Source organism: Amborella trichopoda, chromosome 3 (genome assembly GCF_054954075.1).
Source record: "Amborella trichopoda isolate Santa Cruz 75 chromosome 3, AtrichopodaSantaCruz75HAP2 v2.0, whole genome shotgun sequence".
Classification (NCBI taxonomy): Eukaryota; Viridiplantae; Streptophyta; class Magnoliopsida; order Amborellales; family Amborellaceae; genus Amborella; species Amborella trichopoda.
Window position 1 is genome coordinate 14,847,717 of NC_142338.1, and position 14,349 is coordinate 14,862,065.

A 14,349-nucleotide genomic window follows, 5' to 3' on the forward strand; every position below is an offset into this window, starting at 1 on the left:
GACATTATGGTATGAGCATTTCTGACTGTTCCATTCAGATCGAACAGCTAAAAAGTGCAGTCACATAAAACTCATATGTTATTGAGGCCACATAGAATCATTGCTCTTTTTTTTGAAGGCATTGGTAAACAAACATTAAAAAAGTTGGAATCCTCAGTAGTTGCATAGAACGAAAAGTAGTCATTTTCCAAAACACATCCGCTCGTACCTCTTTTTTTTTTCCTTTCTTTTTGAGAAATAGTGGCAAAATTTGTTACGGGAGTGATGGTTCTCCGCCCACAGGAACATCCGTCTTTCTTCAGTTTAAACCACCTAATTTCTCTCTCTATTTCTCTCAATATGGGTGAGTCTCTTGAGGTGGTGGTCTTGAGTGTTAAGGTGTGAGTAAAAGCACTTTTAGTTTGTGTAAGGTCTAAAGCATTTATAACATCAAGAAGGAAATGCTGAAAATATTTTTTTTGTTGTCTCGAAGTTTTTTCAGCCTTAAAATGAACAGAAAAAAAACAAATCTGTGTATTATCAACATAAATAATAATAAAAAAAAGTGTGCGGAGAGAGACTTATTGTCCGACATTTCCATGAATCTTGAATTTTGTATAGGTTGATGTCTGTTGTTTTATCCCTGTTGTCCCTAACCTGCACCTCTTATTCTCCCTGGATGCAAATTCTCAACTGTTCATTCAGATCTTTCAACACACATCTGAATACCAAATTCTCAATATTCTTGATCTTTCAAAATATAAAAGCAAAAAGAAGAATAAATGGTTGTATATTTACGGCAATGGCTCTATTTTGTATAAAGAAATAAAAATAATGACAAGAGCAAAAAAACTAAATAGTGTCATCGCCCCTAGCATCTTCCTAATCTCTACCTTCAAACCACCAACAATTGAATAGGAATAGTGAACCGTCAATCCATTTTCACCAAACTCCATACTTCTTTCTTCTTTTTTTTTTGGGTGAATAAAATTCATACTTCTTTCCACCATCCCCAACGTATCTTTCCACTCATCCATACATCTTGTGTCCATCAACTGGGAGCCCCATTTCTCAATAGTTGAAGGTATACCTCCGGTGGCCAAAGCTATACTTTTAGCGATATCGACATAGCCTTCTTCTGGTTCCTCTGTCCCAAATGCATGTTGACAAAACAGTAAGAGAGATTGCTCCGCATCCAACTCATTCACCTTATAAATCTCATTCACTACATTCAACAATTCCTTTTTTCTAGAAGTGATTATAATCCTACTCCCACGATGGAGCCATTCTTTCTTGCAAGCCAATGCCTGGATTTGATCTCTACTCTCAGCACCATCTAAAATCACTAACACTTTCTTATCTTTTATTCTCTCTCTCATCACATTGACTCCTCTGCTTATGTCCCCCACATGCATTGTCTTATTCTTTGTGATCTCGCGCAAAAGTTGGTTTTGCAGTTGGATTAGGGATGTGGATTTTCTGATGTCTAGGATGATAGAAGCGTCGAAGTGATGGGCGATGCGATTGTACATGGCCTTAGCAATGGTGGTCTTCCCAATCCCCTCTGGTCCAAGGATCCCGACAATTCGAGCTCCAGGGTCTTTTGGATTCAGCATTTTCACCAAGTTCTCAACTTGTGAATCAACCGCAACAGGGTATTCGGCCACATAGTAGGTGATCTTATTGAGCTCATGTAGCACCCTCTTGACAATCATATTGATCAAGTCCGCTTCATTCCTGTATAAAGGAAATCATTTGTCAGAAATTCCATTTGCCTTTGATTATAGATAAGGTATCAATGAGTCCACCGAGTCGTCCATTTATATGAGTCCTCTCTTAGAGATGGATTTTGGATCTAAAAATCTAAGTGTTGAGAATCTCACTATGGTGAATGTGATTATAAAAAACGTAAACAAAAAATAATGTTTTCTTTTTTTGTTTTTTTTTTAACATCCTCCATTTTAAGTTTTGAGGTGGACAACACATTCCCATATCCATATTTAAGATGGATGTTTGACAGCAGAGGTGCTTATCTGGAACTATGTTGCATAACACAATGAAATGCATTAGAATATCACCACTTTTTAATACGATAGTTAAAAAGAAAAGCATAATTAAGCCTATAATAAGGGGTAAGAAGCATAAATGGAAAGACCAATCAGCTGAAGGGACATAAATGAAAATATAACAATCAAACGACACGAGGTACCACGGGCATAGTGCTAAATGTGAAGTTATATCCAACAGCAAATCATATTGATAAAATCAAAGGAGGAGAAAATATTTATTCTTATTTCTAGTTCTTTCTCTGTTTTTTTTTTTTTTGAATATCAAAAATTCCAAGGGAGTTGTTATTCACTTCTACATTTTATAAGTACCTTAATAACATGCTTTAACAAGTACAAAGTAATCTTCAACAACCATAATAATGCCGCAACAATAACAAATTATCAGGTAATATTAAAGAAAAAAAGAGGCTAAAGTATTAATAGGTTCTAGCAGGCAAAACAATGCTAGCTCAAACCTATTCCTTTGGCTCGGTACGTAGATTTTGTGGCCATAATTGTCATTTCAACCAATATTTTTGTTATTCTTTTTTTAATGTTAATGTTTTATTTGTTGCTTCCATATCTAAGTAATGCAAACCATCGAGTGAAAGATACTAATGGGACAAAATAAGAACTTGTTTATGGATTGAATTTAGAATGCAATGCTATCAGCAAATAAGAGGTTTAGAGCAATAAATTTGTCCAAAGAACTATAGTAGAAGGCCAAACCGACCTACTGCTTGGAAGAGGTCTACCCTTCATGGTTGGCATTTATATAAGATATACCTCAAACTGCTCGAGATATTTTTTTGTTTTGGGCCTATCCCTTGCTCTTTTTAATCTTTCCACTTGAACTAACTTGCACCTCCTTATAGGTGTTGTACTGGGTCTAAGTCACACATGACCAGTCCACCTAAGTCTACTCTATCTCATCATATCGCTTATTGGTGCCATACTTAAATTTCTCGAATGGATTCATTTCGAATTTTATCCATTCTTGCATTGCCACTCATCCATCTCAACATCCTTGTCTCTACTACATTCATTCTATGGGTATACTGTTTTTTGTCTGCCCAATATTCCACTACATAGAGTAAAGCTGGTGTCCCAACTGTCCTATAAAACTTACACTTCAGTTTAATTGGTATGTGGTGATCACATAAAATTGTAGTTGCACAACACCACTTCTCCATCTCAACTTTAATTATGTGTGCGGCATCTTCGTCAATTTCTCCATTTTCTTGGATTATCGTCGTAATATATCAAAAGTGTGGTCTTTTTGGTACTTTCTAATTGTCAATTTTAACTATTTCCTCGTCTCTAATCCTATTATTACTAAACTTGCATTCATGTACTCAGTCTTAGTCTGGCTAACTTTAAAACCTTTGGCTTCTAAAGTATCTTGCACACATTTCTAATTGTAGTCGCATAGGGAACACCAGAGATACAATCCTCTTTGGTATCAATAAATCGCAATAATGTGGCTAATAATATGAAATGTTTATAAAGAGTACTTAAGAACTTTGACTTCTCCATCTTAAATCTAGTGATGACATTCTCAATGTAATCTTTCTGAGATAGGCACAATTCGCTAAACTTTCTTTCTCTACATTTCTCTATGGCGAAAATTTTTTAATCAAACCCAAATCTTTCATCTTAAATTATCCACAAAGCTAAGTCATCCCCTAAATTTTTGAAGAGTTCGTTGCAGCAATAAGCATATCATCCACATAGAGGAACAAATAGATAAATGAATCATCAATAAAATCTCTTATTTAAAATAGACACAGTTTTCATACTTACTTCTAACTTGTGTAACCAGAGTTTTATGTTATTGCCGCATATCAATGAAGCTGAAGGAAAAGTTCTATAACACAACTTTGAGACTATCTTTACTTTCTAGGGCAGATTGTTGGGTGGTCAAAAAATAAAATACTTGTAGAATGACTGTAGCTGAGATGAGAATGTTGAAATGGATGAGTAGCAAAATAAGAAGGCAAAGAATTCAAAATGGATACATTCAAGAAAACTTAGGTGAGGTACTAATCGGCGATAATATGAGAAATAGCAGACTTATGTGGGCTAGTCATATGTGGCACAGACCCAGTAAAACACCTATTAAGAGGTGAGAGTTAGTTCAAGTAGAAAGCTCAAAAAAGGTAAGGGTAGGCCCAAAAGGATATGGTTGGAAGTAGTGAGAAAAGATATGGGGACCTATGGCCTTGCTGAGGGTATGACCCTTAATAGAGTAGAATGGTGGATAAAGATTTGTGTAGTTAATCCCAATTACTTGGGGAAAAGCTTGTTTGATGATGATGATCATCATCATCATACTTCGAACATAATAGCGTCTAATCATGAAAATATCAAAACGTTTGTACCATTGGCTCGCCTAAGAGACTGTTTAGGCTGTACAATAACTTCTTCATTTTGCATATACATTCCTATATTTTCCTTTGGGTACAAATTATTTAGGGTGTACCATATAAATTTGTTCCTCGAATTCTGCATGCACGAAAATGATCTTAACATTAAGCTTCTCCAACTGCAATTCAAATCATGCAACCATGGTTAATAACGTATAGAGTTGTACTTCACAACTAGTGAGAAGATCTTACGTAGCCTACACTTTCCCTCTGTGCATAGTCTTTGGCAATCAATTGTGCCTTGAACCTATCACTACTAAACTCAATGATGTCTTCTTTTTTTTTATAAACTAATTTACATCCAATGGCTCTTTCACTTTTGGGCAATTTCATGAAATCCCAAGGATTACTTTTCTGAAGAGACTCCAACTCTTCATATATGGTGTCACCTCACCTGCTACTATTAATGTTTTATATACCTTCCTCAAAAGTTTATGACTCTTGACTTATAGAAATTAATGTATAAGCTACCATGTCCTCAAAACTATACCATACCCACTCTCTTATTTGATCTCTTTCCCTTTCGGAGTCTCTTCCTCACGTGCAGTAAGTTCAACGATATGCTCAAGGTTAATATTCTTTGCTAATTTTTCATGAGGGTTTACTAGCACATATTTTAGAGTATTTTTTTGAGCTTTGAACTCCAACTCAAAGGCATCAGCACCACTGTTATTGCCCCTTCTGCACTCTTATGATTGTGCTTGGACATGGAAAATTCATCAAACTTAACATGAAAATTGATAATAAACCTAAGCAACTTAAGGTTTGGGTACCATAACTTATAGCTTTTAGCTCCATTCACATAACCGAGGAAAATACACTTCTTGAATCTCTGACTCAATTTAGCAACCTTCACATGGACATACATAACATAACAAAAAGTTCTTAAATGATAAAAATAGCAGCTTTACCAGTCGTTTATACGTAAAAATCTCGGGGGAGATGACTCGAAGTCTATGCTTTGATTTGCGTTAAACTAAATTAAATTAGAAAAATCAGTAAAGAATGTGGATTCTATCAAATTACAGACTACGTGAGGTTGGCCCCAAGAACTCTTTTTCATACTCTGTCAGCAGCCTCTATTATATTCTCTCAAAAACTGAAGGAAAGCTTATAAGTAATTTTGGAAATCAAATGACGTTTGAAAAGCCTTAGAAATATAAAAGAACTATGAATAGCAAAAAAGAAAAGCAAGGAAAAGGACTAACTCGACTAAGCTAGGCACAACTTACTTTCAAACAAGGTTATTTTGAACTTCTCTAGAAATATGTGAAGAGAGCTAGTACAGTTGAGGGTTCATCCTAAGATCTACCTGAGACTCTTTGGGATTTACATTGACTTAAGGCTTAGAGGTCATGGTCTTCTAAAGTTTCAGAGGCCTCTAGAGTTCATAAAGTCACCAGGAATTAGGGATAAGAATTTCTAGTTCTTAGATGTAAAATAGTCCAAAGGACAACATGGCCTCAAACAATCCAATACCTAGGCTTTCAACCGTAAAACTGGCAAGGAATGAGAGAAATTGTAGAAAAAATCCCTTGTATACGTTAGTCAATCTTGGTCATTTATGATCCAACAATAACCTAGCCGCATGCTTCGCATCTCTAGAGATGCTCTTTGCATTGTTGCATTGATTTGGCTTCCGATTGTGCTGGTTGTCCTGCCAACTTCTTGCATGTTTGTCTATTGCCAATTTTTTACCGTTATGGTCAATCAATCTTTCAAGTTTGAAACATTCTATTTCTCGCCTTAATCTTAAATTCGGTAAAGCAGGGTCTAATTAGGATGATTAAGGGCTAATTAAGTTCATATAGGGCTAGGATTATCCCAATCTAGGCTTAGACAGTTTAGGAAGGTTTCAAAGTACGTTTAGGTTAAGCACATGGATTTAAACTAACAGGATTTAACTTAATTAGGCAAGTTAGGTGAATTGAGTGTTTTCCGAAAGATGGGGCTCCATGATGCTTTGGGCGGTTACTATGGATAACTAGCCTAGTGTGGTCCCTACTAGGTCTAGAAGATTACTCAACATGCTACAGGCCTTAGGTGGAGGTATGTATACAAGGTGACATCTACTAATTGACTTTGTCCAGGCCTGTAGCATGTTGAGTAATCTTCTGGTCTTTAGGTGGAGGTAAGTGATAGTGCCAAAGAAATCTCCTTAACTAGCGAAAAACTCTTTAACGGCCCCTCCACTTAGAAGGTCGCTGATTTTCTGCTCTTTTGTTCCCCTAAAATAAAATTAACAATAATAATCTAAGCTTCACTCTCAGCCATAACCTGGCCAATTACGCAGCCGTATGTTTTTAAGCATGCACATAGAAAGGCACCTATCGTGAACTACTCCATCTTTCGTGCAAAACATCTGAGCAATTCGTACCACCCAAATGCTGTTTACTAAGGATCTTAACCCATATGAATTTTAAATTTCATGAATTAACATTTTTTAAAAAAACGTAGGGAGCAATGTCTTCCCCATATGAATTAACATTTTCAGAAAAAAAAAGAAAAAGAAAAAAAAGGGTAAAAAATCACATGTGAACCGAGCCTATTGCGTTAAACCTACATTCATTTGACTCTGCTCCTCTTATTTTCTCTACATTAGGGTTTCAAAACTAGGCTGAGTCCCTGTTACTCGTCCGTTGCCTCTCCGCGTTCTTAACCGATCCATGATTTATAGTACAAACTTGGATAAGATTAAAAAATTATTTAAAAAATATAAAAAGTATATGTTGTGGAAAATCAACATGTAAATCATTCACACATAATTTTTGGTGTTTTAGATAATAGTTTATGAGAGTCATCTCATACGCTCTATTTCTATATTTTCACTTTTTTTTTTATTCTTTTGAAATGCTTCAAGGAAGCTCAAGTCACTGGGGTCAGTAGGGCCCAAATCGTGAGTCCAAGCTGAGTAAATTATCCTTCCCCAGACAATATTTCCTTTGTTGGATATTGTGCTCATGTATATGCGCATGTGTGAGCCAACTTGGTGGAAGTTTGTTGGAACGAAACATGATTAGGTATCTTCATTTATTTGGAGCAATGGTCTCAGATTCGTTTCGAAATCTTCTTTGACTTTGCGAGAAAAATGAAGTAATTCAGCCGATTCAGGAAAAGATTTCAGAATTTTTTTAAAAATTTAATATAAATAACTATATATAATATATAAAAATAATAGAAAAATTAAAAATTAAAAATAAAAAAATACTTTTATATTGGTATTTATCTTCTGACCAAAACAGCCTAAAGCTTCGGCCGAATCAGAACCAAAGCAGCCCGAAGCGGCCCAAATCTGGCCAAAGTGACAGCACCTCGCTTCTCTTCACTTCACTTTGGTTTATGCTTAAAATCCGAAGGCTTCGGCCTCTTCGACCGAAGCGAAGCGAATTTGATAACTTTGATTTGGAGGGTTAGGTAATAAGGGCTTACTTAAAAAGTATTAGTTGCATACTATGTTTTAAAATCAATCGGTCCGGATCAAGAATTCATACAGGCCGATCTCATTCCTCGTTGATCTGGGAATCGGCCGGGGTCCTATGAACTTGCCTGATGGAACTGGTTGATCCGGATTAGCCAAAATGCTCGGTTCCCACTTTTTTTTTTTTGTTTCCAAATTTTAAACTTTCATGGATTGATTACACCGGGGCAGAGATCCGATTAATAGATCTAGATCGGCAATTTTTCAATCAAGACCACCCTAATTTTTATTTTATTTTATTTTAGGCTTATCTAATGTTGTTTTCGGTCTCCCCCAAACCCCTATTTTAATTTTTATTTTATTTTCTAATTATTTTTGGGTCACTGGTTTGTACCGATCCAAATCAGCGATCCAACACAGATTTGTAAGGTGGAGGATTCACAGCATCAGTATGGCTTTTGAAACACTGGTTAGTTGATATGCAATTATTGATTTCATGACATTTTGAGTGCCACCAGGATACAAAAATTCATCCTTGCGCTTTTTTATATCCTGATCTAAGTTTTGATCCAAATGAAATACACTTATTTGTCTACATTTAAGATTACTCGAATTTAAGCCCTTGCTAATTCAGTATTTGGTTCGGCCTGCAAATAGATTCAGACTAACAATTGGTAAAATTATTTGATATTTAAGAATTTTACTAGATAATACACATCAAGAATAACTCAACGTTCCCACAGGCATGCATCATGCGAATTTATAATATAAGATGGAAATACAAAAACCAATTTATCGTTGTAAACGTGATATTCGGAATACAAATTATGTTGTTCAAGATGGTAATAAGGTAGGTGGTGATGATATTTTTGAAACTATCAAATATTGGATAGATTATAATTTCATAAAGTTTCTAACAGTCTGATGTCAAAAAATAAATAAATAAATAAATAGAAGAAGAGAGGGATGAGCTTCAACTTACTGATTTCCCATATTATCAGTCTCCCACCCATGCAACTCTCCAACATCTCTCAGAGCCGTCCGCCATGTCTCCAGAACATCCTTGTGATATCGCTCCTCGTGCTTCAAAAAGGACATCTTCAATGTTCCCTTTTGCTCTCGAACATCTCCGCGATCGACTCGGTAGAACACAGGAAGAATCACTCGCTTTTGTTCTAGCATTTGAACAAGTTCATTCAGGCACCACTTAGAGGATGCATAATCAACAGACAACACGGGAATGAACATTTGCGAACCCTCGATCGCCTTGTCGAGGCTTGGTCCAATCCTCTCTCCTTTCTCTAGCTTCTCATCATCCAAGAAAACACAGATACCTTCCTTAACCAGGTTTCTGTGGAGATGGGATGTGAAGTTCTTCCGAGTATCTGCACCCCTGAAGCTCAGGAAAACATCGAATCGATAACCATACACCAGATGGTGGTCAACATTTGCGTAGATCTCTTCTTCCATTAGAGGTTCCCTACAGTTTCTTCACTTTGCAAGGAATTCTCCTGAGATTTGTTCTGGTTTTGTCTCGAAATCGTGTGTAAGAGAAAGGAAAGCAACAACGCAAAAGTCGGTTGATTTCTTCTTCCATTAATAGTTCCAGAGTTTCTTGACTTTACAATTCTTGGAAGAATTCCACTGGAATTTTGATCCAAATACGCGTTTGGAAGGCAAAGGAATCAAAATCCAAAGACGGGTGTTAGTAAAGTCGAATACGATTGTTAAAATGTAGGAAGTAAGCAGTGGATTGGAGGTTGTGAAGAGGGTATAATATCTCCTTCCTTACTGTGATATTTTTAATGTGTGGTCAGGGATGAGTAGTACACAAGTAACAAGCTGCATTATTTTTGACGTAATTACCGTGTTACCCTTAAAAGCATCTGGTCCTTATGCTTCTGTGCGCTTGGTGGCCCAACTCTGCCTTTCTAGGGATAGGATACTCCTGATTTTGAGAGGATTGAGGAATTAAAGTAGAAAGATATATATATATATATATATATATATATATTATTTTCTTATTTTCACCTTTTTTTTTTTTTTGTCTTTTGATAAAAAGATCACTTACAAGTAATCTTATTACAATAATTATTGCTTCAAAGAAAATAAAAGTAACAAATACAGGATCTTAAAAACGTTGATGCTATTAAATCAATTTTCTTTAAATAAAGAAAATATCTAAAAATCTTATGCTTGGGAATATAAAGATAATATAATTAAATATGGCAAGAAATAAAAAAGAACGTACCGAAAATTACCTCAACCGGACTTATTATACTCCATATCGAGTTACCACCATCCGATGGTGGGGAATCAACGATTAACTTTCAATCTCAACCGGGAAAACAAGTTTAGGCCAAATCTTTTAATGAAACTATGAACTCCTTTATCTCAAATCTCAAACCCTTAAGTGAATATCTTTAACAACCTAGTTTGATATAAATACTTCTTCTCTTTTCTACCGCAACCCTATATTCTTAAAAAAAACCCAATGAGAGATGAGAGATCATGAGAGACACCATGAGAGAGATGACAACTCTTAATAGCCTAAATCCCTTAAGTTTTTTCACAATGTGGGAGAGAGAGAGATCTCAAATATGAAAGAGTGGGGTGTGCCCCCTTTGGGCTTTTATGAGACAGAGAAACTTTTATTAAGAGCGAGAGACAAATTTAAGGTGTAAGAGCTTTTGGATAGATACAATCTCTTTTTATAGGCTTTGAATAAGATTAGAGTTTCTTAGGGTTATCATTGGTTTGCTTCTTTTTGTGAGATTGAATATGAACCATTGATTTTGAGTGAGTTGTGGGGTGAGAGATTTGGGCCCTCCTTTTCATATATGGGTCATCAATATCATGAAAGGTGCTAGAACCTCTGTCCCCCATTCTTAAACCATTTCTCATCAAAAGAAATTAAATAAAATAATTACATTCATAATATAGTGCTTATCAAAATTATATTCACAAGCATTTTCATGCTTTCCAAAAAATCCTTTGAAAGCTTTTTCAAGGTAAAATCTTTCCAAAACACTTCAAGCTTTCTCTTCAAGTTAAATCTTGAACTAACACAAGGAAAGTTTCATTAGGGTGGGGTGTGCTAATCTAGGTGGTACTTCATGGGCCTCGTCTACAAGCAATGATGGGCCCATTAACATATTGGGCCTTCCATGCAATATTAAAATTATTAAAATTAATTATAGATTTTTAGAAATCCATAAAATCAAATTTGAATATTTAAATCAATCTAAAATCAATATCTTCGTTTTTATAAATCCAAATTTGATAAATAAAATATCCAGAGGTCTAACAAACATAATTAAATTCATTAAATGGGAAAATGATCTATATAGTCTAGGAATTAAATAAATAAACGTTACAGCAATTCACCTTCAATTGTGGACTACGGTTCACACTTGCTATATCAAACCGACCCAATGTTTCCTATGACCCACAGTCCATGCAGATGTCCATTAGTAGGTCACCAAAATCTGACCGATGAGCCAAAGGGTCGTAATCCTAATTTGTGGATTTTAAGTTTTACCATAGAGACGTATCAAGGTCGCCTGGACCTAATACGACTACAGCTCCTATGGCGCATAAGGATATCTCTCGTACATGCATAAGCTTCACCTTAAAAGGTGATTTGTTTTCTCGAAACGGCTATCATTATGCATGCAGTGTGATAGCTCGTGGATGAGGCTTTGATCCCCATCTCTGAAGGCCACTATTACACACAAGGGTCATACGGTCCCTCAGCTCATTCATCCGGACATACTCCGACTTTATTAAGAGATGACTAATTAGAACCCTTATCGGATAGTTTTCTATGCTTAAGTAACATAGGTTTTTTCCAATCAGGCAAACTTAACACGTTAAATACAGTCTAGTATCAGCAAATATCGTTTGCTTAATATAGTCCACAAAAGATCACATTCTCACTGAATTCAAGTTTCCCTCTATCATTTCATTTTACAAACACTCAGTAAAGCCTTTAATGATGACACTCACCTAACACTCTACTTTCGGATGGAGGATTTTCAACAAGTTGGGGACTACCAAATACTCTCATCAAATTATGGATCAGCACTCGTATGATCAACCTATCACATGGTCATCGCCACCTCTCTTTGAAAAACTATTGGAACCCCAAGAAGCAAAATCAGTGAGACCTGATTGATCATCACCTCTTCTGCCTAAAATCAAACCTAAGGAACATCTATGTGATAATTAGTGTCTTTGTCAAGACATTACGTGTCTTTTAAGATAGTATTCAATCAAAACTATGTCAGGACATGACGTGTTTTTTAATATGGTATTCAATCGATACTGTTTAAATAAGATAGATGTAAATTATAATAATCTTATTTTTACAAATAAAGTTCCAACCTTGCATATACTTCTTCCTTAAAAAAGAGTGAATTAACTCTTATACACCTTGAGACGGTGTATTTACATAAGATCATTGCCCCTGAAGCCATGCCTGGAATTACGTCTCATCTTTAGGACTTCTATTAAAATTTTAAAATAAATCCCAGGATTCCACCATATCCAGCAGTTAACAACATAAATAATTGCCATCGTTCAGTTTTTATATATACTTCTTGCCCCGCCTCGATTATAAAGGCATGACTTGGCATAAGTCAATCGTGCCACACAAATTCAAACGTTCCATAAGTCCACTAAAGAAATGTTATTACAAAAATGACCCCAACTTTTCCTTGTTACCAATGTTTTTTTTTTTTTTTGTTCACAAAATATCACTAGTTCAGATCTTCAGGGCTTGAAACGATAGCGATCTCAAATTGAAGTATAAGTCTTTTTATTGTGACTTCAAACCTTCATAATAAAAAATCAATTTTTCTAATTTTCACAAAGACGTCGAATATTCATGGTCCGGGTCAAATTATATCTATATGATTTCAGATCTTCAATATTCAAAGTCATTTCGACAAGTATTGACTTCAGACATTGAAAGTATAAAGTCATCACTTTATCATTCGTTAAATTGACTTCAGATCTTGAAAATTTCAAATCATATATGTTCTAAATTAAGACTTTGAGTTTTAATTTCAATTCTTCGATATTTAAAGCTAAGCACTTTAGACTTCAAAAAAATGCATAATAAGCGCATTTTGCATAATAAAAAAAAAAGAAAAAAAAAAATAGACGAAAGAATATATGCATGTGATAAAACAAAAATTACAAATGACTTTCGGAAGGGACATGATTGAATAGTACTTTTTATTTAACAATTACAACTGTTTCCAAAAAGACCTTGTTTAAGCCATGGCCAGGGGGAAGTTGCGTAGATGCTACCTCTTAATACTAATAAATAACAATAAAGAACGACTACATCCACTAGTGCTTGCCTTTACAAAAGTCGTAGTAGTTTTTTATTTATTCCATTAATTAAATACCATGACAAATGCTTGCATCGGTCCCGTCTCTTTCTGGCCAAAAAGTCCATATGTTTAAAAAAGTCGTAGTACAGTTTTTTATTTATTCCATTAATTAAATACCATGACAAACGCTTGCATCGGTCCCGTCTCTTTCTGACCAAAAAGTCCATATGCCTTTACAAAGACGAAGACGGAAGTACCACTTTAAATCAATGGTTTAAAAAACGGATGGGTGACTCGGATCGGGCTTCCAAAAAATCGATCCGAATCGGTGAATCGACGATTCGGATCGAGAATCGGATGAATCGTTCAGAATAAAATTTAAAAAAAATTCGAAAAAATTATTAAAATTCATTATAAATATTTTTTTTAGGAATTCAATAAGAAATGAGGGTACTCCATTAAGAATTTTTATGTTTTTGAATGAATATGCGAATATTAATATGTTTTTTCCCTGCATGAACCGCCATTTAGCATTTAATTTACATCACACAAAAGGATAAACATATAATTATCGTGGAATAAGTATATCAACATACATGGACTACAATAAAGCATAAAATTAGTAACATATGATCTAAATATAAAATGATAGACAACGTTATTGTTCTTCTTAGTCACGCTGGTGCCATTGATTGAATTCGTTTAACAATTCATTGATTCGATCTAAAAACGAATCATCGATATTAGCAGGCGTCAGACTATTCCCAAATCCCTGAGTGTTAGTGTTTTGTTGTGTTCCCAATCTAATATCCCCGAAGATTGTCCATCCTTCATGCTCACCTGCACTGTCGTGCTCATCCCTACACTGTTGCTGTTGGGACTCGATATGTGAATAATATGGCTGGGATAGGGTGGCCTCAGAATCATCATCTCTCTCATTTTCTCTTTGAATAATATGGATTAAAAAACAAAAAAAACAAATTTTCAAAAAAATCGATCATGGATTAAAAAAAAAAAATCACAAATTTTCAAAAAATTCTATCATAGATTACAAAAAAAAATTCGATCATGGATTAAAAAAAAAAAATCACAAATTTTCAAAAAATTCTATCATGGATTACAAAAAAAAATTCGAT

General features: G+C 35.0%; 1 protein-coding gene across 1 annotated transcript; it reads right to left on the reverse strand.

The window, feature by feature from the left end:
• Positions 1 to 772: 772 nt before the first annotated feature.
• Positions 773 to 9,836, reverse strand: LOC18430824 (TMV resistance protein N). Its single transcript, XM_006840965.4, has 2 exons — positions 8,854 to 9,836; positions 773 to 1,716 (listed from the first exon to the last, which is right to left on the reverse strand). Exons 1-2 carry the CDS (start codon positions 9,339 to 9,341, stop codon positions 774 to 776), a joined length of 1,431 nt encoding a protein of 476 aa, XP_006841028.2. The 5' UTR covers positions 9,342 to 9,836; the 3' UTR covers position 773.
• Between the last annotated feature and the right edge of the window lie 4,513 nt (positions 9,837 to 14,349).

Excerpts from the sequence above, each read along its gene's own strand:
- LOC18430824 (XM_006840965.4), bottom strand. The coding sequence starts at position 9,341 with ATGGAAGAAGAGATCTACGCAAATGTTGACCACCATCTGGTGTATGGT. Across the intron at positions 1,717-8,853 it reads ACTGATAATATGGGAAATCA|GAATGAAGCGGACTTGATCA; the intron begins GTAAGTTGAAGC and ends TCCTTTATACAG.